This window comes from Dama dama, chromosome 14 (genome assembly GCF_033118175.1).
Source record: "Dama dama isolate Ldn47 chromosome 14, ASM3311817v1, whole genome shotgun sequence".
In the NCBI taxonomy this organism is placed as follows: domain Eukaryota; kingdom Metazoa; phylum Chordata; class Mammalia; order Artiodactyla; family Cervidae; genus Dama; species Dama dama.
The window spans coordinates 4,298,068-4,325,350 of record NC_083694.1 but is presented as its reverse complement, the minus strand read 5'-3'; the positions used below and the strand labels follow the sequence as shown (position 1 = coordinate 4,325,350).

Here is a 27,283-nt window from a genome sequence, read left to right as displayed (position 1 = left end):
TTACTCAAAAATTTTAGCATGATTTTATTTATCCAGGAGATAAACTTTTCTCCAGAGAAATGCATCTCTTGGTTTATACTTATAATAAAAATCAATGAAAAAAAAGTATTCAAAAGAAACCCACTGTGCCTTAACATATTTATTATCCTTTTCCAGAAGACAGATACTACATTCTGAAATTTTAATTTAAGGTAATACTATGGACATTAAACTTAAATACTCAAACTACCTAAATTTCTACCAAAAAAAAAAACTGAACACAATAACGGTACATACAAGCAGACATTAATATAGGGATTTAAAATATCTTATGTGAATGAATAAATAACTAAATAACATTATCAGATCATCAAAAGACAATATATTTAGATGCAGAAAGAAATCTGCATCACAGAACAAAATCATACAGTACAACATGCTATGAGCAGACAGATAAAAATTACCTGCTACAGAGCAGAGTCAGGAGACCTTTCTGAAGGCAGCCTTGTGCATTAAAATAAGGTCCTAGTTGCTGGTTGCTGAACTGCCAGCAGCCCAGCACATCACACCTTAGATAACAGAGCCCTGTATCATCCACAGTATTAAAGAACCATTTGGGAAAAGCTGTATTGCATTACTTTTCTGGCTACTCACCCTCTTGCGCAGCAAGTGGGCCATCTGAATGAAAAGGGGGGAAAAGTTTTAAAAGCTAGAAACCTACTATTCTTACCAAAAAAAAAAAAAAATTTTTGCTTGTATGATATAGTATCCTTGGGAACTTCCATATCCTCTTTCAGGAACAGCGGCAGATTAAAATCTCATCTACAGAGACATATTTGTACATCTGACAATCACTGATCTAGGGAATAATTACTTGGTTGATCTTCAAGGGAAACCACACGATTAATGCACTGAGGTGGGGAAGTGGGCAACCAAGGTTCTACATGAGAGACCAGTAGACTACAATGGTGACAACTAGCCAAGAGGAAGGGATTAGAAGGCCAGATGCTCTTGAAGTCAAAGCCACAGCTTTCTTAGCCTCTGTATCACGGCAGCAGACCTCACTAAAGGGCAGGTCTCCCTGCACCTGTCTCGACACCGAAACAACTCCCTGGGAGAGGTGATGCCCAAGGAAACTTCATTTACTTCTTCAGGTGATCCAAATGGCACCCTACTTTTCTCTCCATCCCGCATTCCCAACCACCAAAGAGATGACTTCAGCCCTCTTAAACTTAGAGAGGCACACAGTATCAGTATCGGTAGAGAGCACAACTGCTCCAGAACAGAACTCAGAAGAAGGGCACCCATTTCGGGGAGTCTTGCAGTCAGATCCTGCCCTCAAGGGGCCTGGAATGAGAACAACTTCTCAAGATGAAAAGGTGGCTCCTGATGCTGCTCTTCCATAGCCACAGAAGAGACCTTTTGGGGACTAGATTTCTCAGATACCCTCCATCCACCTGGTGAATTTGCCTCTTGCTTCCGATGTGACGGAATAAACGACCTATTACACTCTAGCCTGTGCACCGGGACTGGATGCAGAGCCCAGCTCTTGTAGCACAGAAAAGGTGTGCGGGTCAGCCCTCTCTCTTGGAAACAACTAAATCTGAAGCGCTGCATCTGTACATTAGGCAAAGAATATAAGCCAGGGGGACAGTCACTGGTCAGATGTTAAATTGCTGAAACAGAACAGGATTGGCCAACATGGGCCAAACCCAGCAGAGAGATGATCAAAATGCATCAGCTCAGGCTGTGAAATTTTTGCAGGCCTAAGGAAGCCGAGCCTTTCAGGGTGACTGACATTTCCATTAGGCATGAGGGAAGAAATGCGGGGCAGCTTTTCCAGGCTCACTCGGGCGGCCCCGAATGTCCAAGCCCCACGGAGCTTCCTGCTCCAGCCCCAGTGGAGCTGACACGCCCAGGTCTTCAGCAGACCCCAGTCTCCGGGAGCCGTCTGGCCTCAGCCTCCACACCATCAGGAGGGCGACGCAGGGGGCGCCGGAGATGGGAGCCTGTGCGCAGCCCGCGAGGTCTCTGCCTAGGAGCCGGAAAGGAAGAGAGACACAGGCGTTACACCACCGCCCAGGCATGAGGAAGTCGAGCAGAACCCCTCCCTTGCCCTGCTGGTGCCCCGGGCGCTCACACCGCCCCCCACGCCCACACACACGCTGGACACGCTGACGGGGCTGCACACATCTCTCTCCTCTTGGGAATCAGGCAGACTAGCAAGGACTCGCCCCAGGCTTCTTCCCCTGAGGAAGCTGACCCTTGGGACCACGTTGGACCAGGCACTCCTTCCAGACCCAAGGCAGGGGGTGAAAGCGGTCAGGGCCCCGTGGTTAAAGTGCACAGAGCTACAGTGGCCAAAAGCCCAGGCCAAAAACAGTGATGCTGCGGCGGGCAGGGGCTCCTTGGCTTCTGAGGAGGGTCCATCCTGAAATCGGTCATCGGAGCAGAAACCAAGTTTCTCCCATAAACTGAGATCCAATAGTCAACCTTGTGAGAAACTCCTCCCCCTAGAACAGTGTTTCCCAAGTGTTAAATGTGCGTCTGAATTGCCTGGTCATCCAGGAAGATTCTGATTCAACAGGCCTGGGGTGAGATCCAAGAGCCTACACGGCTAATGAGGTCCTATTTCCTTGTTAACATAACAAGGAATCAAGCATGAGAATAGTGGCACACTGCCATCTGTTTTTCCTATCCCAGAAGTGGTTCATTTAATTCCACCGGCTGTAATCTCTTTTAAAGAAATCTTAATCTCTTTTAAACAGGAAGCTCACATTTTAGAAGGAACCGTCCACTAAATTCTAAGTGACCTCCAAAGTTTGTTTTTTTTTCCCCCAACAATGAGCTCCATGTTGCTAGTGTGAGTCACAGCACAGAGTCCTTTTATGATTTGAAAAAAATCAAAGGTAATTTTTCCTTAATTCAGGTAGAGGCGCCAAAAAGTACACACAACGCCCAGGTGCCTTCTATAACGTCCTTCTCATATTCCCCAGCAGGGGGTGCAAGAGAGCCACGCCTCCGCCAAGCACTCCAGTCACTGTGGCCTGGCTTTGGCTTGTCTGAGGCTCAGTCATCAAGCAGTCTGCGGCAAAGTTTTGGGGGTCCAGGAGTGGGTGGAGAACACAACCCAAAACATAAAACAAAAAACCCAGAAGCTTCTGAGAGATTCAAGTTACTCAACAATTTTATTTACCCATTCTACACACACACACACACACACACAAAAAACACATTTCAAATACATTTATATACCTGAGGATCTGAGTGCCATATTTTAACATCCATGTCACCAGATTAAATTAGAATGCTGCCAAGGATTTACATTCCTTCTTTCAACAGAGCTCTGCCTGGGAAACCCGGAGGGCAGCTCTCCTGGGTGAGGTTCCCAATTCAGTCCGTTCCGGCCGATAACCCAGTGAGCATCGTAACCCAGGCGTGCTCAGCCCATTCCCAGCCCCTCCAGAGGGCGCAGCTGGTGACCACGCCTTTGCTTCTGCCACAGGAAAACTACCACCATATCAGAATGAATTGATCTTGTTACTTCTTGTTACACAAGAAAAATACATATATACACAAACAATTCATGTACAAAGATCAATGAGTCATGGATCCCCAGTGAAAGGCTTACTGAAAAAAATACTTTTGCCAAAATTTCCTTTAAATTTTTATTAATTAGATTATGATTTACAGCCAAGTGGATGGCAGACTAAAAACAGCAGCATTATCCAATGGAATGCTACAGCCCATCACAAGGAGGCTGAGGACACAGGAAGTTCAGAAAGTGAGATCCTGCCTAGAAATGGGGGGATGGATAGGATGACTTCAGCAAAGGCAGTGATATCAGGCTTTGAGCTCACACCTCCTTAGCTCAGTTTAAGAAATACCTTACAAGTGATGTTCAACATTCACTTTCTATAAAATGATTAGAGTTTGGCTGCTACTCTAAAAGAAAATGTCTACTGAAAATCATAGTGTACAGAACTTCCCCCTGAAGAAACTTCCCTTTCTTTGTAGGACATGTGCAATAGAGAATTACAGTAACATGCATACAGTGTCAACCAGTACAATTAGAAAACAGTCAGACTGTCATATTACAGATCTCAGCAGAGCCTGCCAGTTAGTCAGCTAGGGACCCGACCACAGTCTGTCAGGCAGTTAGCATATAAATACTTCTAGATACAGTGTTCTGAACATGAGTCTAAATTAAACCCCTGGACATACTTCTGATATTTGTGTCACCTCGATCGCAAGTCAGAGCTCAACCCTGCCAATGCTGCAATCTGAATCAACTGTAAATCAAATTAAAACTCAAATACTTAATTCCAAGAAAATTAAAATACCTAATTCAAATTGAAACATTTTAAAATGTATACTGAAAACCCGTGTAAAGTTATGAAATTTCTGGAAAACAAACACAACATGGCTTCCGGGCTTAGCAAAGACGATGGAACGTGCACAAGACTACACAACCCAGACAGAACTCCCTCAGTGGTTTGACACGGGCTCCCCTGTCCCTGGGCCATGCCGAGCATCAGTGAGTTTCTCTGGTATGCAGAGCTCCTACTCGCAGAGACATCATAAGGTGGATTTATTTCCAAACAGCTACATCCTGTTTCTTCAAACTGCCAGTGGCTTTGAAGATCAAATGTGGGTTGTAATGAGGAACACCCAGAACCTCACAGGAAACACTCAACCATTTAGTAGAGTACAAATATTTTGTTCTCCTAACCCTAACTTTTTGAGGGTTCACGTAAAGTGAAAGTGAAGTCGCTCAGTCATATCCAACTCTTTGCGACCGCATGGACTGTAGCCTACCACGCTCCTCCATTCTTGGGATTTCCCAGGCAAGAGTACCGGAGTGGGTTGCCACTTCCTTCTCCAGGGGGTCTTCCCGACCGGGGAGGGAGGACAAAAAAACACACAAAAAACAAAAACCAGAGACATGGATATGGAGCAGACACCTAGCACAATGTATCTTTTAAAAGATTTTCTTACTGCACTTTCTAATTGAATGCAAACCAATCTCCTTATCAAAACCAAAGCAAAGACAATACAAATAATAAATAAGAGCTAAATTCTATTTAAGGATTAAGATACAGGAAAAAAAAAAAAGCTCTCTAATCTGTTTTAGTTTCCTCTTCAAATCTGTCACAGAATCCCTCATTCAGTTTTAAAGCAGAAAAAAAGGTAATTGAATAGACAGTGATTTTTCCTTTCCCCATTTTCTAACAATAGATTAAATGTTAAAGACTTCACCTATTTCTCCCATAACATAGCTGAAGTGAAAGTCACTCAGTCGTGTCCAACTCTTTGTGACCCCATGGACTATACAGTCCACGGAATTCTCCAGGCCAGAATACTGGAGTGGGGAGCCTTTCCCTTCTCCAGGGGATCTTCCCAACCCAGGGACTGAACCCCAGGTCTCCCGCATGGCAGGCGGCTTCTTTACCAGCGGAGCCACAAGGGAAGCCCAGCATAACTGAAAGCCTCAACAAAAGGTGCTCTGGAGTTTGTCCTTCATTAGGCTTTGTGATGGAGACACAATCATAGTAACGTGTATATATTACCGACACACGCGCACATGGGCTTCCCTGCTGGCTCAGGCAGTAAAGAATCTGCCTGCAATGTGGGCGATCTGGGTTCGACCCCTGGGATGGAAAGATCTCCTGGAGGAAGGCATGGCAGTATTCTTGCCTGAAGAATCCCCATGGACAGAGCAGCCTGGTAGGCTACAGTCCATGGGGTCACAAAGAGTCGGACACAACTGAGCGACTAAGCCCAGCATAGTACACACTCAGGTGAGAAGGGGAGAGGACAGGAGAGAACAGATAGGGAACAGATTTCCTCTTAATATGTGGAGTAAAAGCTCCATTCCATTCTAGGCCCTCCTGACTTCCTGCTGAAGCTTCTCTGGAGGGATCTTGCTCTAAAAACCAAAGGATGCTGAAATCCTTGCCAGATTTCTGGTGCCAGAAATCTAATTTCTGGTGTCCATTATGAGATTGAGCCCACCTCTGGCTTCTCTTCTTGCGGAAGCAAACTGGCATATGGGGGGAGTGGCGAAATATCAGCAGGCCGAGGGCCCCAGTGAACGCCCCAGTGCCCTGCGTCTAATGCAGGGGTTTTAACAGGGTAACATGATGCTGGTTAGTTAGAGAGTTCTCTTCTCATTAAGAGTACAAACAGCCCAAAGCCAGCTGGGGATCAAAATGCTCTTTCTCACGCATTAGCTCTGAATCTCTCTCACCTCACAGCAACAGACAAGGCCGAATGCCCATTTGGGCTAAAGATGCCACCAGCCAAGCAAAGCTAGACAAGGCAGCCTTGCACAAGTGCCACATGCATCTCCCAGACCACATCATCCTGGGGGACAGTCCCACCTCCCAACCCTCTGTCTCACAAGCGGAGGACAAGAGAAAAGGCAGAAGGAACTCTGCCCCACTTCGACACCGCGTTCACAGACGCAGCGTGTTGCTCTCTCACCACTGCTCATTATAAACCACGTGCCCCTTCTCTAAACAACCCTCTCCAGGGCAAGGACCTTTTCTCCTGTTTGTGCCTGCTTCCGCCACCACCAGCCCCCAGCCCAAAGCCCCACAAACACGGACACCAGCCACACATCACATAATGCCTCAACAGGAAGAGCAGGCTACCTTACGTCCGGAAGGCAATTTCGAGCAGAATCTAGGCAAGTGACCTTTGAAAACTGGCTGTGATGTCCGACCTACTTAGGATGTAGGAATAAAGGACTCAAGGTCACAAGCCAGCTGCCTGTGATGATAAGCCTTATCATCCCACATGTTTCATCTCAGTACTTCTCTCCAGTGTGCTTAAAGCTCTCAGCTGCTATCATAGGTCATCTATATGATGCAGAGATCTGTTCCACATCGCCCTGCGATGTAAAGGGTAAAAGCTGAACAGGCTGCTGCCTGAAGTAACAGTGAAGGGGTGACTTCATTTATTACTGTGATCAGCTCACACAGCTAACTCCAGGGAACTGTTCTTTCAGAACTATGAGAAATTCAGAATTCCTCGGCTGACGCTTTGTCCAAGGAACTATGGCCCCAGTGTTTCTCCAACCAACATCATAAAATGGAGTTCTGACTTGGAGTGTGATTCAGAATCATCAGGGAAGCTATTTAAAGACCCTAGACCTTGAGACAGAGTCAGAATTAAGCCTAGAGTGGATCTAGGTGGGAGTGCGTCTCACGGGTTCTGTAAGGAACTCTCACGAATACTCCGAGATGAGAAGCACAACAAAAGGTCTTCTGCTGTCCACTCGCTCAGGCATGTCTGACTGCGACCCCAGGGACTTCAGCACAACAGGTTTCCCTGTCCTTCACCGTGTCCTGGAGTTTGCACAAATTCATGTCCATTGAGTTGGTGATGCTATCAAAGGTCTCCTATTACCAAATAAAAACATCCCTGGCAAATGGCTATTTGGTTAGTTAGCTACTAACTAACCACTAGCTAACTACTGGTTACCTCTAAGAGACAGATTGATAACTCTGAGGTGGGGAGCCCTCTCTCTCTTAAAAATCTCATGAGAAACCTAGACTTGCCTCTCAGAAAAATGCAGATACATGTATTCATATATTTTGTGTTCAAAATTGTTTGGGGGGGGAGGTATGCCATCGAGGGCCACCAAGGAGCTAAGAATCGCTACTCTAAGCATTTCCAGGTTAACTCTGCAGAGAAGATAAAATGATACAAGTAAATAGTTAAGAGCTAGATCCCACTGGATTCCAAGACTCCTCTGGACATCAAGATGAAATAGAACAGTACCTTTAGTGAGGGAGATTAAATTTAACACTAGGTTTTCACAACATTTGGGGAAAAATTTGTTCATATAAAAAATTTTTTAACTTAAAAACCAATATTCAATATTGAATATTCCTTTTTAAGTTAAATAAAGGAATAGTGTTGAATGTTACTAGGAAACAGCATGAACCCTTCTCTGCCTTTCCCTTGAGCAATTCAAACCTCAGCAATGACTCCTGAATCTAACTCTGTCCTTCTGAACAGTCCCAGACAGAGGTCACTGGCTTTGGCAGGGAAGTTCCTGTGGTTGGCAAAGAAGCTGGGAGCCACTGGAGAAAAGAGATGCCTGCCCTCCAAGGGCCCTACAAGAGCTAGAGACCAGCCTACTCGCTCGCCCACACCTCACCCCACTGCAGCCTAGAAACCTACGTCTGAAAAGGACAAACCAAGGCATTTCTCACAGACTGAGAGCCAGCCTCCCTCAGGGCACTGGAGCCTTCAAGACTGTTTCCCATGAAAGGGGACAAGAATTCTCATCCTGTGTCTCCCTGCAGGCTTCAGAGAATCTGTGGATGTTCTGTCAGGCCTGGGCTGACCCCTACAGGACCTGACTTCAGAGGAAGTGAGAAGGGAAAAGGAAGGCTCCCCCAGGCCAGATCCACCGAGGCCCACTGCAGAGAACACAACAGGGGCCGGACTCCCCTCGCACCCACCGCCCCTCCCGTCCTCAGCAGACACACACGAGGAACGCACCACACCGGACAACCCAAAGGGGATGTGAGAGGGGGAAGAGAGCAGGCGGGCACAGACGGGGAGGGGGCACACCTCGGGGAGACAAAGGCGGAGGGGACAGGGGCTTCCGGGTCCCCTCCACCCCGCCCCAACTCCACCAGCACAAGGACGTGACTGAGTTTACAGACACCGTGGACGGACAGGAGCATGGCATGCTCAGCCTCAGCCCCAGCTGTGCCAGTCACCCCAGGAGAGGGGAGCCCTTCTCCTCCTCCAAACCGCCCCAACCTGTCCTGAAACACCCAGCTCGCCAGCTTGCCCCTGGGCAGGGAGACAGCTCACACCGCGGACTAGCTAAGGTTGGTCTGGAAACACGTGACCTCGCGTTCTTGGCTGAGATTCACGGTGTGGGGCCGGGAGGGGGTATGGGGGCTGGAGGTGACACGACTCCTCGGGGATTAGTGACAAGGGCAGGGGGCCAGGATGGGAGGGAGACACACGGTTACACCACCGGAATGCTGACTTGGGTCTTCGGCTGGTCGGCCCCTTCTTGCGTGTCCAGGGCACGGAGCGGGCTGAGGGGCTGGAGGGGCCGGCTCCCAACACTGTAATTTCTTGGACGCCTGATTGTATTCGAACTGGACAGAGGCGTAAAGCTGTTCCTTCTCATCCTTACAGGGGTTTGGCTCTTGGGAAAGTTGTTCTGATTGGAAACGAGGGACACCACACAAATGAAAGCCAAGCCAAAAGCTCACTCATCAAGGTTAAACAACGCTTGTAACCAAACAGCCTCCTCCACTCCTGCTCCTCCGCAGACAGGCTCTCTCGTAAGACCTGGGCCATGGCCTAGTCCCCCAGCCCCGGGAAGCTAAAGGGTTGTAGGGGGGAGAAGTTCCTTGAGCATCACACTTTGACGCAAGAGAAAGGCTCAAAGAAAGGAATGGGCTTATTTAAGATCACTCAGATTACCAGGGCAGACCTAGGAATTAACCTACACTTCTTGACCCCACCTTCCAGGAACCTACTTTCCAAAAGGAGCGCTTTCTTGGGGGGAAGAGGCGATATTTGCATTTCACTTCTGCCAAACACTTTCCGTATTTCATTGGATTTCCAAGAGCCAACTGTCAAGGTTAAGACTCATGAAAGAGATACTAATTTTCAAAAATAGTGATTCCAACATCTCTTCCTTTGGGAAGTAAGCAGACTACGTGGGACATGAGTTCTGGATCTGTTTTTCCTTCTGGACATAAAAGAAACCCCCGTCTCTCGATGTCAAAGGTTCAAGACTCAAGGTGGCAGGGAACCTGCATGTCATCCATGGAAAAATACTTACAGTTGGCTTGTCACGGTGAGTGTTCACAGCCTCCACGTTGAGTTTAATTGTTTCCACTTTGCACCCTGAGAAAACAGAGAGAACTTCAGGAAAAAAAAGCTTCAAGAAAAAGCCCTTATGTTTCAGTTTGGTAATTAAAGAACACAGATATACCCAAATACATACATACATCCTTTCAAAAACCGAAGGACTGAGGGAACCTCCCCTGTATACAGGAGCGATGAGGAGAACTTCTAGGCGAACTTACAGAAAATTTAAAATCCTGACCTTCCCCAAGCCCCACCTCCTGCCCGTTCCTAGGCTCATGGTTACCGTAGGCCACAGGAGTAAGTCTGAAGATGGTGTGCAGAGGACACCTCAGATACGGCAGCTCATCTGAAAGTGGAAAGTCCAGGTGGAGGAAATCTCAGTGTTATGAAACAAGGTCAAGTTAGTGGAAAAGAGCATCTAAGGGGCTCATGAGTTTTCTTTACCCTAACCTGAGTTGGACAACTCCTCCTCTAAACCCGATAATTATCAACACGGCCGCCAAGAAAGCCACCCAGACTACTGGGTGTCTCAGAAAGGAAATAAGCCCACTGCAGATCCTTCCTTGCAGGCAAAACAGGAGTAAGTGTCCAGGGGACCCACGAAGGGAAGACTGGGGCTCAGGTGGGTACACCAGAGGCCAGTGTGCAGGCTTCTCAGCAGTGTAGGAAGATCGGGAAGGGAAGGAAGGGGCGTATCAAAGAAGATAGAGGAGTACTTCCTTACTGCTACCCCAGAAACCTGTCTGCCCCGAATCCCAAGGATAAAGATGCTTCTAAGACACCACCCTCCCTGGAGCTCAAGTAACACGCCGGGAATGTCCAACCACTTTTCTACTGCTGCCAGGCGTGTGAGCTCAATGCTGCCCCTCCAGCCAAGCAGGACAGAGCCCCAGCAGCAGCCCCTCTCCACTGGGGGCTTTTGCACCAGCAGAGGGGTTGGCCCCGAGGCTGCTGGGAGCGCCGCACTGCCGACTGAAGAATGCACTCCAGTCTCAGTGCAAGGGGGGAGGTCTGGCTGCCAGGTATCCCAGTGCCCCCCCAAGTCCAGCCGCCCCACCCCCCCCATGGCACCTGCGCCCTTGTCCAAGAAGTAGGCCAGGAGGCAGCGCATGACAGCCTGGTGGGAGATGACGAGGACGTTGCCCTGGCGCTCCAGCTCCATGATGACCGGCTCCAGCCGCTGCACCAGGTCCTGGTACGACTGCGGGGGAAATGGGGCGGGCTGGTCGGGGGCCAGGCGCGAGCTGGCAGCCAAGTCAGTGGCCGTGTCCAGAGTTCAGAGGCCGCTTCTTTCTCCCCAGATGGCTTTCCTCCTGGAGGTTCAGCAGCTTCGTGTCGCCTGCTAACCACCCCCATCCCCGGTATCTCCTGAGAATCTTCAGACCCTTCAAGAGCTATATGCAGACCAAGAAAACTGTACGTCAAGAAAGGAAAATCTGAACGCAAAGTGTGTTTTGAATTTTTTTTCTCCCTACAGTGTAGGCAGAGTGTAAGGCAACAGAGGCTCCTAGGGATTTCCTAGACCCTGTAAATTTATTTTGTTTCCCTTTGCCTCACACATCCCTAGACTATGAAGCCACTTAGACCAGCTAGCTGTCGTAAACACCGCAGATGACAGGAAAATCCTTCATACCCCATATATTTACTTCGTGCCTATACCTGCTTGGGTGGGGATAGAATAAAAAAAAGAAGTGATGGGGACTTCCCTGGTGGTCCAATGGTTAAGAACTAGCCTTGCAATGTAGGGGACGCAGGTTTGATCGCTGGTCATTGAAGTGAAATAAGATCACACATGCCACGGGAAGCTTACACTCACGGCCACAACTAGAGAGAAGGCTGTGCAAACAACGCTTGCCGCACTGTGAGATCCCACGTGCTGAGACTGAGACCAAACGCCATCAAATAAATAAGAAAGAAGTATTTTTTTTAAAAAAAGTTAAAAAAGATTCTGCTGATTCTAAAATGTACTCAACAACAGAGGCTATCTTGTCATCCCTTACCTGGGGATCTTAACAGATTGAACTGCCTGAGCTGAATTAAACACAACAGGACCCAAAAGTAGGAAGAAAAACTAAGTGATACCTTAAGCACCCCTGGAAGGTCCCCAAACTCACATTCAATCCTTCCCCCAAATTAAAGCTAAACCCCAAGCAAAGGATGGGACAGTCAGTCCACGAGAAGGGGATCTCACCTCCCCTCCAGGATATCGGTACAGATATTTCTCTTCATCTCGAAGCGCAAACTCATCCGGGTACCGCTCCTGAATCTCTGCGTAAGTCATCTCCTCGCACACGCCCTGCAGGAACCACACAGCTCGGAGAGGCAATCGGACACACAGCCCCCCAGAGGAAGAGGTGACCCTGAGGAGTGTCAGTCGTCAGCGCCAGGCACGGGGCCGGCTCCCTCACACACTGTAACTGACCGATGCGCAGAGTGAGGGCTGAAGCTCAAGCTGCTGCTTTCTCCTGTGGCTGGGGACTGAGAGGTCAAGAAAAGTCAGTAGGAAGAAGGAGGGGAGATGGGGATGGAGGGAAACTCCAGGCCCTGCGGAATTCCTACAGGAGGCATAAAAGGATACAGAGGACGGAAAGAAAAGGAAGTGTCTACTTCTGACCTCAAGGACAGAGAAACTCAAAAACAAATTTGGAAAGGACTTTTCTAGAAGAGCTGACCAAGTTACCTAAGCAGAAATCAGACAAGATGTGAGTTGTCAGTTATTTCCTTTCCCTAGGAGGAAAATATATGAAGGAACCAACTGGAGCTTCATGCTCCCAGGTGCCAGAGGCCATGTCAAAAATTGGTTTGGGTGTTGGCACAGGTACATCAGGCAGGCAGGAAGCCCCGACTGGGGACACAGCTGTTCTCACTTCCTCCTCAGACCAGCCACAGATTCAGCTTCCTCAACGTCTCTACTTGGCAATTCTAGTTTTCTAGATAACACAGCCCACGTGGTGACTTCTGAGAGTTCCAGCCTGAACAGGAGCCCTAACTGGCGTTTCAGCCATCAGAGCTTCCTACTCACAGCATCAATCTCGTTCAGAATCTTCCACTGCTCGTAGGTCACCCCCAGAGATTCAGCGGTCTGGATCGTCCTCTTCAACTGGCTTGTCCACACTTTGAGGTCTGCTATCTCCTGTTCCTCCAGGAACTTCCTTAGAGCCTGGGCAAACTGGGGCATGAAACAAAAGATGTAAAAGAAAACACAGAAGCGGACTTCCCTGGTGTTCAGTGGTTAGGACTCCATGCTTCTACTGCACGGGGCACAGGTTTGATCCCTGGTTGAGGAATTAAGATCCTGCATGCCAGGCATGGTGAAATCAAAAAGAAAACACACACACACAGGACTGCTAATTCAGCCTAAAGAGGACAATGTGCATGACCCCAATCAAACTCTGAAAGGTGCTACATAGTTATAATAGACCCAGGAGGAAATGAACTTCAACCAGAGCACCCTGTACTGTGCAGGGCATACAAGCTGAGCCCAATAAATGTCTGACAGCTGAATGATCACAGCAGAAATGGTTCCAAGTTATGCACCCTCCAGTGCTGAGCTAGAATCCATGAACAAGAACACGTCTCCTCAAGGAAATTGCAACTTAAGCCTAATAGGATTCAGTAAGAAGTTAAGGGGATCAAAGAGATGACCTCCAGCATGTCCCGCTCACCCTGAGCCTAGGACACCCAGCCCGCTGGCTGCCTACTCACCTGCTTCCCTCGAGCCGAGAGGCCTGAGTCGCCCCCAATCTTCCCCACAAGGTTGAACTCGCTCTCGCCGTGCCGGCAGAGGTAGATGGTGCGAGGGTGGACGTGGATATTCATGAGGTAGTAGACAATCTTGCTCTGGATGTAGTCCTGGACTTTGTTCACAAGAAATCGCTGGCCCACGTTTATCACCTTGATGAAAGAAAGATCCCTGGGACAAAGCAGGGAAAAAAAATCCCCTGGGTATGAAAATCTGAGGATAACAGGAGGGCAACTGCAGAGTGACGTGAGGCCCCTAGAGGCTTTTCCGTCTCTCCCGTGATACACCCACCCACGTGGAAGAAGCCAAATGGAAAGAGATGGGTCGCTCACTCCTCAGAACCAAGGTGCAGCAAAATGTCCTGAGCTTCTCATCGGGCAGAGCCAGGCACTGTGGCTAAGTGTGCTGAGCAGAACTCAGGCCTCCCCTCTGGGGCTAGACTAGATGACCTGGTGATTTTGGTAACCCTGAAGTTTGCTGAGAAGCACAGCGTCCAACTCAGGTGGTCAAGACAGAGTCAGAGAACGGCATCCCCCCGAGGGGAGGGGCAGGGAGGAGGGAGCAAAACCACAGACAGACGTCTCTGCACGCTCCCTCCGCCCACCTGTCAGTCAAGCTTCTCTCAAAGGCACTCACAAAGCCCACTTTGGGGCCACATCATGGAGTCTTTCTCATGACAGAAACAACAAGGGTGGGGCTTCCCTTGTGGCTCAGCGCTAAAGAACCCACCTGCCAGGCCAGGAGACACAGATTTGATCCCTGGTCTGGGAAGACCTCTCAAGCCTCAGAGCAGCTAAACCCGTGTGCCCCAACCACTGAGCCTGTGGTTTAAAGCCCACAGCTGCTGAGCCCTCACATGACAACCACTGAAGCCTGCGCCCCCCAGAGCCCGCGTTCGGCAACAAGAGAAGCCGCCACAGTGAGAAGCCCACACACCGAAACTAGAGTAGCCCCCGCTCGCCACAGCCAGAAAAAAGCGTGCACTGCAACAAAGACCCAGCACAGCTGAAAATAAATAAAACTACCTAAAAAATAGTAGCTGCTTATTCCAAAAAAAAAATTTTTTTAAAGAAAGATGCAAATAAAAATCACCCATAACCCTACCACCAGAGGTAACATCTATAAACACACACACATATTCTTCTTGAATATTTTTCAATGTAGGACTTTGGGCTAACTAAAGAATATACTATTATGCCATATCTAGAGCAGTAGTTTTCAATTTCTGTATTAAGTAACATCTCCAAACAGTAACATTGTGGGCAACACACTGGAAGGAACTGTAAGACTAAAAACATGAAGCAGACCGCTGAAGCAATTTAACAATGGGCTATGCACACTCATCATTTGCTGGGCTGCAGAGCTGTATTCTCATCTGAATAGAGCTGCTCTGACTACACGCTTTTATGAAGACCACCTTCTCATGGGTCTCCCTGTGCTCATAGCATTCTTCAACATGGACTTGGCATTTTGCTACAAGTCTTATTGCTCTCCCACATCAACTTAACCTGCATTCCAGGCCACACTGCCGATAGGTACTGCTGTGCTAAATAATATATAAAAGCCATATATATATATGTATAGCCTTCCCTGGTGGCTCAGCTGGTGAAGAATCCTCCTGCAATGCAGGAGACCCCGCTTTGACTCCGGGTCGGGAGGATCCCCTGGAGAAGGGAAAGGCTGCCCACTCCAGTGTCCTTGGGCTTCCCTGGTGGCTGAGATGGTAAAGAAACCACCCGCAATGCAGGAGACCTGTGTTCCATCCCTGGGTCGGGGAGATCCCCTGCAGGAGGGCATGGCAACCCACTCCAGTATTCTTACCTGGAGAACCTCCATGGAGAGGAGCCTGGCGGGCTACAGCCCATGGGGTCACAAAGGGTCGGAAACAATTGAGCAACTAGACAACAACAACATGCATATGTGGGGGGGGGCGGGGGGGGCGGGGGTGGAGTGCTTAGTCGCTCAGTCGTGTCTGAGTCTTTGTGACCCCATGGGCTGTAGCCCGCCAGGCTCCTCTGTCCATGGGATTCGCCAGGCAAGAAACCTGAAGTGGGTTGCCATGCCCTCCTCCAGGGGATCTTCCCAACCCAGAGAACAAACCCAGGTCTCCTGCACTGGCAGGAGGATTCTTTACCACTGAGCCACCAGGGAAGCCTCCTACACGTGTATAATAACGTTTTACGCAAAATAAACTGACATATTATGTTATTTACATGTGTAATATATACACACATACATATATACACACATACACATACACAATAAACTTTAAAAACTGATCAAAAACTGACTGCACACCTTAAAGGGTGCCGTACAACACCCCAGTTCAACACTACTGATCTAGAGCAGTGGTTCTCAACCAGGGGTGAGCTAGCTCCCCAGGGGACATCTGGTTAAGTCTGGAAACCTGTTTGATTGTCACAGCTTGGAACAGCTATGGGTATCTAGCGGCAGAGGGCAGGGATGCTGCGAAAGCTCCTAGAGTGCCCAAGACAGCTCCCCACGGCAGAAATTATCCAGTTCAAAATGTCCATCATGCTGAGATTGAGAAATCATAGTCTAGAGCACACAACTGAAGAACTCATGTTAAAAAAACACTGCGGTGTTCAAGTATAAGACTCAATCCGTTCAGAGGCCACAGAGCCTTATCTTTTCTCCCTGGAATGATGTAAACACAGGTCTGGATGGTCAGAGGGAAGCCTACAGACGGTGAGAAAGGCTCCTCTCTGCTGCGACCCTCAGACCTTGGCCTCAAACCTTACTTGTCATGGCTGTCTGGGTCGAGGGGCTGATAGGTGACTTTGTAGCACTCGATCCTCTTCAGGAAGTCATCCATCACATTCTCCCTGTTCCTTTCAGGGTAGTCAGGACTCGACACCTTCACCTCCTGGAATCACAGGAAGAGCAGGGCCCACTCACAGGTCTGCCCGCAACAGTACTCCTGCAAACAGCTGCTGCTAAATAAGGCAAAGGAAGGCCGGAGGAGAGGCCTTTCACGGGCACTGGCGATCCCATTCACTGAGCAGCACCCGCCCTCCGTCCTGGGAGCCTGGCAGCCAAGAAGGGACAGACAACTGGGAGTCAGGCGCCTGCCCTTGGCTGCAGGACAGAGGCAGCCACACAGCCGAAGCAGCTCGCGGGCTCCGGTCCCTTCATGTACCTTCCTGGGAAAACAGAATGGGGTTCAATTTCTCCCACGGGCACTTAGAATAAGCTGCATGATCTGACGCCTGGCTGACTCGGGCCAGACACCTCTTGGGCAAGTCCCCACACTGCTGGGAGACCCCCACCACGACACGATGCGTGGGTGTCCACCAGCAGGGCACGGCACAGCCATCAAATGGGCACAGGCATGAGCTGTGACCACGCCGTGCGGGCCCCAGACTGCTGACCTGAACGTTGCACAACTGCTGGGCAGACGACCTTCCTGGAAGGTGCCCCAGACAGATCATGAAGAGTCTGATCCATTCCAAGAACATACCTAGGCTTCAGCACTTAGCTAACACCCAGAATACAGAGCCAGGACTCCTACAGTTTAAGACGAGCCTCTATATTCAACAGCTAATTCTTACTTTATTCCTCAAAGCCTGCTTCTTCTCCCAAGGAAAGAGGCTAGAAGTATAAAATGCGGTCCGGGCACATCTAAGAGCTCACCCTGTGCGGCTGAACATGTCTCTCTCGCATTCATTACCAAGCTGACCCTCCACCCACCCCTACCCACAAATACACGCAAGGCATAGACAGGTGTGTGCAGGGGGCTCACCTACCAGGATGTTGGCAGCAATGACGTCAGGATCATCGCAGACGGACTCCACAAAGAACACCTGCCCAGGGGAGAAGGCAGTGATTAATGAGTCAGAAATGGCCAGGCTGTCCATAAGAGCACACGTTCACACTTGCCCCACCTCAGCCACCACATCCCCCAGAGATTTTCCTTCATGAAAGTGGCCTTCGATCGCTCTTCATTTAAAAATAGCTCTTACCACATCCCCAGGGCCTCATACATACATGCTAAGGATCTGAGAAATGACCTGAAAGAAAACACTCAAGTTTGGGGGTAAGGCAGCAAGACGAGAGAGAGAATTGGGCATCCGGTCCTGACCTTACCCACCAGAGTCAAGCAGGTCCACACTGCCACCTAATTCCCCACCTCCACCGACCCTCCTCTTCCTCCAGCTTGGAGGCAGACCCTACCTTGAAGGAATTCTCCTCGGCAAAGTTCAAAATCAAGTCCCTCCTCTCCCGAGTGGTATTGGTGGCATCAAACACCTAGGAAGAGAGCCCATGGGGCAGAGGAATGGGGACCGGGAAATACAGTCCCCCCGAGCTGGGCCCAGGGCGGAGCGGCGCAGCGAGGCTGCTTCGGGGGTGGAGATGGGGAAGAGGCAGGTAAGGCTTACTGCAATCTGCCCGCTCTCCTCCGTGAGATACGCCTTCACGTCTTCCAGCGCCACCAGGGCACACTGTCTGCCAAGACAGCAGAGGAAATCAGCCAGAGGACGGAGCCAAGGCCAAGCTCAGGCACAGTCAGAGACGGGAACCGCTGGGGTGCCGCAGGGGTTGCATCCCTTCTGTTCAGCTTCCCCGCGGATCAAAAATTTTCTCCAATCTGACCTTTCAACTTCCCCGTTACTCTTCTACCTTCCTGGATCTTCTGTGTTCCCCTGCCCACATACATGTCTCACCCTCTGGAGGCTTAGCCTACAACAACACTCACAACTTTCTGAGTCCTGTTCTTCTACCCACCCAAGTCCACAGTGATCCGCCCAGTGGGTACCTTCCACCTAAAATTCCCACCAGATGTTTACTAAGAAGGAAACCAAGCCCCGTGACATCCAGTCTCACGATGGCCAAGGAAGGGATGGCCTGGTGGTCAGGCCTAGAGGACTCACTTGCGAATCTTCATGGCCTCCTCGTTGTCATGCCGGAAGAAGTCATAGGACTTATAGGACTTGACTGCTTGCCGCCGATACACCCCAAGATTAAACACTGCAGAAGAACCCACAACCTTTAGCAGTGAAACAACACAATGCCCCAAAGCGGACTTCTCGATCTAATGTCAGAGTGGCCAAGGGGACTGAAAACAGCACCATGGTATGCTGGCAACAACACAAGACTAAGAATCAGGTTAAGTTCAAGCTCTGACTTAACAGACTCTGGACAAGTCTTAAATTATCTGACTTTCAATTTTCTCAGCCACTTTGGCTGTTCCACAGGGATACTGCTAAATAACGCAGACGTAAGGGCTCTGGAAATGTAAAGCCCTATACTCATTTAATTCTTAATACTCCTATCAAAGGCATTCCTCCCACATTAGGCCAATACAGACAAGGCCAGGAGGAACAAGTGTATAGCTAGAGAATAAAGCCGATAAACCAGGAAAAACCACAGTTGCTGCCAGGAGCACCCTGTACCCTTGATGCCAGGGACACAAAGTCTCCCAGAGGCCTGGGAGGCCCAGAGCTATCCCAGAGAACGCACAGCCGCACCTACCTTTGGTGGGCACGCCAATCCAGTTGAGGTAGCGTGTAAGCTTCTTGGACACGTAAGTTTTGCCACGGGCTGGTAAGCCAATCATAACGATGAGGGTTGGAGAGTTTGTCATGTAAGATGCCCATGCTAAAGGGAAATGGAACGGAACAGAAGTAAATAATGAGAGGCCAAGTAAAGAGTGTGCAGGGGGCTAAGCCTTCATGATCAGAACCTTGTTTGATTCTCATTCACCTCAGTGAGGCCAGGGTCCAAGAGGACTGGAAAGGCAAACCGAGGTGAACCTCCTAAAAGACAAAGTACCCAAACTAAGATGTGCCTTTCCCACATGTCCAAGGTCTTCACTGAGGTGCACAAGGTGAAAGAGAAAGAAAAAGTGGCCAGGACTAGAAAGACAGTAGCCACAGCACCTTCCTCGGCACTGAGAATATTTAGTAACTCGGAAGTGACGGCGCCATGAAGGAAGGCCTTGGGCCTGGAGATTCTACCAGTGCAGCGCTGAGCTGGCTCCAGGAACTCATCCAACAAACTGTCTGTCCTGAGGGTCCCATCTACCCCTTCAGAGCCACAGGCAAGACTTACCTTGAGCATCGAAAGAAGATCCTGCCCTCAACTTGTTTGGGCCTTTGTGCTCAGGCCACAAGTTTAAGCCAGAACTTCTAAATGATTTAGATGGCGTCAAAGCCTACCTGGGTGGCTCAGATGGTAAAGAATCTGCCTGCGGACACAGGAGACCCAGATTCGATCCCTGGGTCAGGAAGATCCTTTGGAGAAGACAGTGGCAACCCACTCCAGTGTGCCTGCCTGCAGAATCCCATGGACAGAGAAGCCTGGCAGGCTATGGTCCACAGGGTCACAAAGAAACACAACTAAAGCGACTCGGCACGCACAGCACAAAGCCTGTGTGACCAGGATCTGACCAGACCTCAGGAAACGTCCTGGTAAAGCTGGCCCACAAGGGCATTACGGCCAGGCTGCCTGAAAGGCCCAGACAAAAGCAAGACAGTTTAGAAGCAGAAGAGCCACTGGTCTGCCCTTCCTTAGAAAACTGATTTCAAGAATGCTCATTTACACAGACAGCTCTCACTGGGCAGGCAGGGGCAAACCAGATGCTCAGAGGCCAGGTGACTCGCCTGAGGATAGACACTGAGTCACAGAATCAGCTTTTCCCCATAAAAAGAGCCTATGATGAGGATCGGCTTACTCACGGCCCCTCCCTGCCCACCCTGCCAAGGAGTGGTGGAAGGGGGCCCTGCCCGCTGCCAGTCACAGCCCTGGGGCCAAGACCCAAACACAGATCATCAGGAGGGACTCAGGCTCTGCGCCGCCCACGAGGGGGGCCCTGTGCACAGACCGCACGGGAGATAGTCACGTGCACCTTCATCTTCCAGAGGCGTCCAGCAGGTAGCTGCTGCTTCACTTCCCTGGGACAAGGCGACCCTGGAAGGCTAATAAACAATTCAGCAAACCGGTGGTACCTGGATGGGAATGTCATCTTTCGTTGTTAGAGAGGGAAGGTAAAAAGGTCTCAGTGGAGAAGTGGGCAGAGGGGCGCGGGTAGAGAATGGACCTTGAAAGGAAGAGAGTTTCCTAGGAGTGTTTGGCAAGAAGTACCCAGTAGCCAAACAGGGCCCTGGCAGTGAGCGAGGGGTGGATGCCCAGACTTGGGGTCAGAGGGGTTGGCTTTTAGCCCTTCACCCACTGGGGACATGGAAAACACCCAGGCCTGAGCAGGAGCCCCTCCAAGGTAGGGGATGAGCAACAGAAGCAATTTTCATCTTTGTCCCAATGGGGAGCACAAGGCGAAGCAATTGCCTGTGCTGCAGCCTTGGCTGATGTTAATCCCTGACCTTTTGACCGCCAACAGGCAGATCGGTTGCCTCAGGTTTCAGAAGTGAAATCCTCCAGAGTCTTCACTTTCTCCAGCTCAGCGCCGCTCCCTTTCCAATCCCCGTGGCTTGGCTCATTACCCGCACCTCCAGTACTGCCCGGCCCGCACCTTCCAGCCCATTACGCACTTCCCCCAAACGTCCTCTTACCCTCCCTGAAGCTGAAAATGAACTGATGATCCCTGGGAGATGCTCTGAAGCCAGCCAGGGAGCCAGCTGCTCGATGTTTACCAAACAGGACAGAGAGTGCTAAGAACAAAAGGAAGCACGGGGCACTAAGGACTCCGCTTGGCGGCCCCCAGCGCAGCTCCCCCTCGGCCCTCGACACACCCACACATACCTGCTGCAACAGGGCTGCTCATTTACCCGAGGACAAAACTAAACCATACTGTCTATCTCAAATTGCCCCATCGGCAGTACTGGGAACACTCACTCTTGCCTGTTAAAAAACAAAACTATCACCACCTTAATCTGAATAGTAGACACTTCACGCTGATTAATTTCAGACACAATATATTATAACACGTGTTGTGCTTAGTCACTGAGTCATGTCCAACTCTTTTTGACCCCACGGACTGTAGCTCACCAGGCTCCTCTGTCCATGGGGACTCTCCAGGCAAGAATACTGCAGTGGGTTGCCATACCCTCCTCCAGGGGATCTTCCCAACCCAGGGATCAAACCCAGGTCTCCCACATTGCAGGTGGATTTTTTACCATCTGAGCCACCAGCGAAGCCTATGAATACTGGACTGGGTAGCCTATCACCTCTCCAGGGGAACTTCCTGACCCAGGAATCAAATTGGGGTCACCTGCATTACAGGTGGATTCTTTACCAGCTGAGCTACCAGGGAAGCCCATATTATAACATATCCCTTGACAAAGTTTGGAAAGCTGTTTCAAAGCTGAAATTCTCTTCTGCCTTCTGTACGCAAGGTTGAACTCACTTTCTCAATCTTAGACTTCTTTTCTTTCACAAACACACTTAGAGGAAATGAGTGTGTGAAAACTTCCCTCCTATAGACAGAAAACCTGCGGCCCAGAAAAGGGAAGAGCTCGGCCCACAGTCCTGCAGTAGAAAGTCAAGGTCAGGGCCTTGACCAGACTCCCAGTTTCACGACCGTCCAATTAGTCCCAGTCACTAGCTCTTGGCAGCATCTGACAGAGGGAACCAAGCGGCCAGCACAACCCTGATCTCTAATCTAAACTGAAGGGTAGTCTAGAAGACCCACAGTCCCTAGCTCTCTCAGGACCAAGGTCATCTTCCACTTTTTGTTCTCAACAAAATATTTTGAATATATACTGCCCTATGTGATTCATTAGTAACACCTTCTCTGTGTTCATCAGAAGTCATAAAACTGCCAATTATGTCCTGCCGTTTTACTGATAAGCCTAATATATCCAAGTTCTGCAGCCAAACACTAAGAAAGTTAATGTTTTAGTTAACCAGTGCAGCTATAGTTTAATGCCCAATTTCTATCAAGTACTTTGGAATATTAAAAACTGCTAACAACACAGAGCTTTTGAGGAATGCTGATGAGTGTTTCAAAGTGTCTGCCTTTCCTCTGAGTGTTTCTACAGGAAAGCTGCTGGCACAAACATGCAAGGGTGCTTCTTACACTGTTGTTGGTGATGGTGGAAAACTGGAAACAATGGGAATGTCCATCAGCGAGAGGCAATATTCACACAAGGCTGATTGAAGAATGAAGTAAATTTGAACTTGTCAACACATAAAAAATGTCCAGAATATAGTTTTTAAAAGGAGCAGGGGAGAGATGGCGGCAGAACAAAAAATGTACACTGTGAACCTATTTTCACTAACAGGATACACCAGAATAAGATTTTAGAAAGAATCAAACTTAACAGGGACAGAAGAAATGGTGAGAAACTTCTTGCTTTTCACTTTCTTTCTGTATTGTAATTAGGGGAAGATTCCATATGAGAAGCTGTCTGTTCCAAACCTGATCAAAATATCAAAAAATAAAAGAAACAAAGAAAGAAAACCAGGTGGACCTCCCCGGCTACCCCTAATTCCTGCTTTCACTGAGCCCTGAAACCAGCTGTCTCAGCACCTTAAGGGCACCTCAGCCAGCACCACCCCCCTTCTCCCCCATCCCGGGAGCAGCTGAAATTTCAGTAATGCTCTTTTGGAGGCTTTGGCTCTCTAAGGACATTCTACAGCCCTCCAGTTCAGGCACTTCCCAGAGTCGAAGTCAGCCAACAAACAGGTGTAATTAGCAGTAATGGGATAATGTACGAGCTATTAATAAAGCGACTCCTGTGTATGAACACTCAGCAGCCTGGGAAGCCTGTTGCAAGATACAGGCAAGTAACCGAGAAAAGGGAAATAAACACATACTCTCACAACTGTATTTCTCCTTGGACTGTGGCTTTCAAAATCTCAGAGTCCAAACACAAAAGGAGAACAAAGTGGGGTAAATGAATGGCAGCAGCTTCAGGAGAACCCAGATGCCTCTGACAGGGAAGACAGGGGTAGAACTTGGAAAGGCGAGATCAAGAACTACAGTCTAGAGGATGGAAAGATACCTGGGATTATTGTTTCCTTGGCTAATCAAAAGACCTCAAGGCAAAAAAACTGCAAAAAAGTGAGGAAGGCAGGGAGGAGAGTCCTTTGGAGAAAAGGCAGAGCTAGAAGGGCTGGCGCTGGGCACTGGGCAGGGCCCGTGACCCCCAGTTATCAACTCCCCACCCCCAACCACCACCTGTTCTCCGCTCTTTCTGGACTCAAGTGTTCCAGCAACATGAGGGCACCTCTCTTTAAGATATGCATTCCATACCCCCAAATCTGGGCTACCATATTGTCAAAGGAGAGGAGAAAACACTTGTTACTGAAAATATCATTCTTTACAGGGCTCTTTTAAATAGTGAGATTCCAGCACAGCATTTACTGCATAATTCAATCTATATATAATGCTTCAGGAACAGACACAACATGCAAATTGTCACCGGTGAAAAATAACACATTTTAGCCATATGCCTAACATTCTTCTAAGTGCTCTCCTATATATACGCATTCAATTCTCATATCACTCAGAGAGCTATTATTAGTATCCCCATTTTATCAAAAAGTAAACTGAGGCATGGGGCAGACAAGCAACTTAGTTAAAAGCAGCTAGCTAGGAAGTAGTAACAAGAAGATTTGGACTCAGGCAGTCTGACTCCAGAGGCTACACCCAAACGTTGTGATACAGTAGGTATCTTCCACAGGGTTCTTGCCCTCGGTACCTGGCTTCCTGCCCTGGCAGAGAAAGAACACCCTAATCATACAGGTGCACCGACCCCAGGATCACACCCAAACAAGCCGCCTCTGCTGCAGCCAAACCCCAACAAGCCTCATCAGTGATAGGTGAAAAAAGATGATCATCATTAATCATGAGACTGACAAGGGCGTGACATCAAAGTTGAGACTCTGGGGAAAGTTTGGAACATGAGATGATCCCAAGTCTCATGCTGGCTGACTATTTCCACCTGCTGATAAATATAACCACTGAAGTGAGAAGGACTGCCTGGTAGGGTTCCAAGGGAACTTGGAAGCAGAGACAGAGTGAGCTTTCCTTGAGTTTCCCCAAAACATCTGGGGACCAACTGCCCAGGACCTTTTGACCTGGGTGATACAGTCTTGCAGTCTGAAGGATGCTTAGGCATGCAGATCACAGGGACAGGAAACACCACTTCATCTCTCTGCAAACCCACCTGTTGTCTCTGTCTAAAAGATGAGCATGGAAATGCTCCTGTGAAACCCATCCCCAGAGGAAAATAGTTTGCAAAATATAAAGACTAAACTTGTGAGGCAGTAAAGTGCCCCAGACATGGTAAAAATGAAATGTCATGGTCAATTTCCCTTAGGCCTATAGAAATGAGCAGCTGGTTCCTACCTGCAATTTCTGCTGTGAGCAGCACTCTCACAAAACTTAGCCCAAGAGATTAAGGGAAACTCTTAACAGTATCAGCCCCAAGGAATTCCTGCACCTTGCCACTCTGCCTTACTCACTGCATGTACAATACTTACTCTACCTTTCGGCATCAATTGACTGGGCAAATACTCCCAGGATGGAGGAGATAAAGATTCAGTTAAAAAAAGCAGGAAGAAAATGCTGGGCTACACCAGCAGTCTAGCCAAGGACAGACATTTCACTGAGTCTACTTGTTTCAGAAAGGAAATTCCCCTGCTATACTTTGTTTTAAATTCCCATGTCAAAGAATTATTTCTCACTCCCACTCAACAGCAAAATCTAGAATTACAACAATATTCCCAAAATAAAATCATGGGACAGAGCAGCCCCTCCTCTTTCCCAACACTCACAACATTTCTTCTCTGACATTCGGAGATTTGCTTTGGTTTCATAGCTATTGTTGTTCTGTTCTGAGGAAGAGGCAGGATTCCCAGACATGGCAACTCTTCAGGAGATGTCTGGAAGGAACAAAAGGAATGTAAAGAAGGGAAGGAAGAAAAGAACCCTCAGAACGCTCAAAAGAGGACCACTGAGGTACAAGTGAAAGAACCCTGGGTTAAGTGTCAAAGCCAGCCCTCCTTCTCCCAGTTAATAGCTACATGCCCTAGGATAAGTCATGAATATCTCCAGCCCTCTGTTTCCTTATCTATGAACAGTTGCACCAGATCCTTGCATTTATAATGCTGACTTAGGAGTTTACATTCACATAAATCATCTCCTTTAATCCTTGCAATAATCATGTAACAAAACAGATTTTGCTACCATTGCTACTTCTCCCCATTTTAGACCGAAAAACTGAGGTTAATCAAATTAAATGGCTTATCCAAGTCCCTTCCTAACCTCAGATTCCAGGTTAAGAATCTGCTGAAAGTAGTGGCATCAGGTGGGGGTGGGGTGGGTTGTGAATAGATCAAGTTCATTATCATAAAGCAACTGCAGTCCAGTGCTAGGATTCAGTTCTGGGCGGGGGCGGGGGGAGAGAATCGGGAACATCTCAAACATGTCCCCTAAAGGAAAAACCGCAGCTGGACCCGGGACAGCCCCCGGACGTCACCACTTTCCCTTATGGTGTTCTTACTCTCAACCCCCGGTCCGCACCCCCTCCCCATACATCTCCTGGGAAGCAGTCGATGGAAGAATCACCGAGTAACTAGATGTGGTAAATAACTTTCCCAAGGTCACTTGCAGCATAAGGGGTAAGTCCTGACTCTTAACTGGAGTGGGAGAGCCCCGAGTCCACTCCGCAATCCCAGACAAGGGACTCGTGAGAAACACCCCCAGTGCTTTAGGGACCCTGCAGTTCTTTCACTGACCACGCACATGCTCTGAACTCACCCACCAGCTGCGGCTCTGGGTCCCTAAACGTACACACTCCAGGTAATGCCTGGGGTGGGGGCGGGGGGAACCCGGACTTGCCCCAAACAGCGAGGCTTCATCTTCCCGCACCTCATCAAGGTCCAGGCAGCCACCCTCCTGTCGCCTGCCAAGCCCCTTCAAGGTGCTGCACAGCCTCCGTCCACCCTAAGACCCCACCCGCCTGCGGCCTCGGTACCTACCAGTTGAGGCTAACAGGCGTGAGCCGACTCTGGGGCCGGGGTCCGGGGCACCAGCAGCCGGCGGGTCACGTGCCCGGCCCGGCCCCGCCCACCAAGCCTGGTCCCGCCCACCCCGGCCTCAGCCCTCACCTGGAGAGGTTCCTCGGCCAATCGAGCGCCCGCGGGCTCCGGGGGGCGGGGCTCTCGGTCGCTCGCTCGGTCAGGAGGAGGGACCTGTGAAGGTGAACTAGCGCGAGCTCGCGAGTCTCCCGGCGCCGTGGAGGTTGGCTACACCGTTGCTTGGCAACTAGCACGGCTGGGGGCGGGGTTAATAAAAAGCCGGACTATTTTTTTCGTACTATCGCGAGAGTGAACTAGTGGACTTCTTGAGGGGGTGTGGCTTTTTGCTGACTGGAAAAAGAAATGCTGTGAAGATTAACGCTGTTCTTCCTGAATCCCGGAGGGATCTCGTTAAATCCAAGCACTGGAGCATACACTTTAGAAGGTGCTTTGCTTCAGGTCACAGAGAGGCGGACTCGACTGAGCGATTAACACGTGCTAAAGTAAACCACCAAAGGACTTAAGCGGATCCCATTTTAGGATGTTTGCATAGTCCCTTCGGTCAAACACTGTAAACTAAGAAAATCAACTACTCTCCTCGCCGAACCAGGGTCTTCCCTGAACCCATGCTCGTACTCCAGCGGACTTACCATCTTATTTACTCTCCTGTTTACCACCCACGCTGTACCGGTTGTTATGATCATCTTGAAGAACCAAAGAGGAAAATTGCTCCAGGAGAAAATTGGGTCCTGAAAGGTT

The 27,283-nt window shown here is 49.2% G+C and overlaps 1 protein-coding gene across 5 annotated transcripts; it reads right to left on the bottom strand.

The window, feature by feature from the left end:
- PFKFB2 (6-phosphofructo-2-kinase/fructose-2,6-biphosphatase 2) lies at nt 1–27,280 on the bottom strand. 5 transcript variants are annotated; one of them, XM_061159966.1, is made up of 16 exons: nt 27,175–27,280; nt 25,280–25,387; nt 19,073–19,198; nt 18,472–18,568; nt 17,980–18,046; nt 17,774–17,848; nt 17,347–17,403; nt 16,342–16,466; nt 13,543–13,750; nt 12,860–13,006; nt 12,029–12,133; nt 10,909–11,038; nt 10,121–10,183; nt 9,809–9,873; nt 8,987–9,178; nt 1–2,014 (listed from the first exon to the last, which is right to left on the bottom strand). In XM_061159966.1, the coding sequence occupies exons 2-16, from the start codon at nt 25,365–25,367 to the stop codon at nt 1,952–1,954; spliced, it is 1,608 nt and encodes a 535-aa protein (XP_061015949.1). In that variant the 5' UTR covers nt 25,368–25,387; nt 27,175–27,280; the 3' UTR covers nt 1–1,951. The 5 variants fall into 5 exon arrangements, with proteins under 5 accessions (XP_061015949.1, XP_061015947.1, XP_061015950.1 ...); XM_061159964.1 differs by lacking the exon at nt 27,175–27,280 and adding an exon at nt 26,615–26,752; XM_061159967.1 differs by lacking the exon at nt 27,175–27,280 and adding an exon at nt 26,615–26,752 and having other exon boundaries at nt 8,999–9,178.
- Nucleotides 27,281–27,283: the final 3 nt, after the last annotated feature.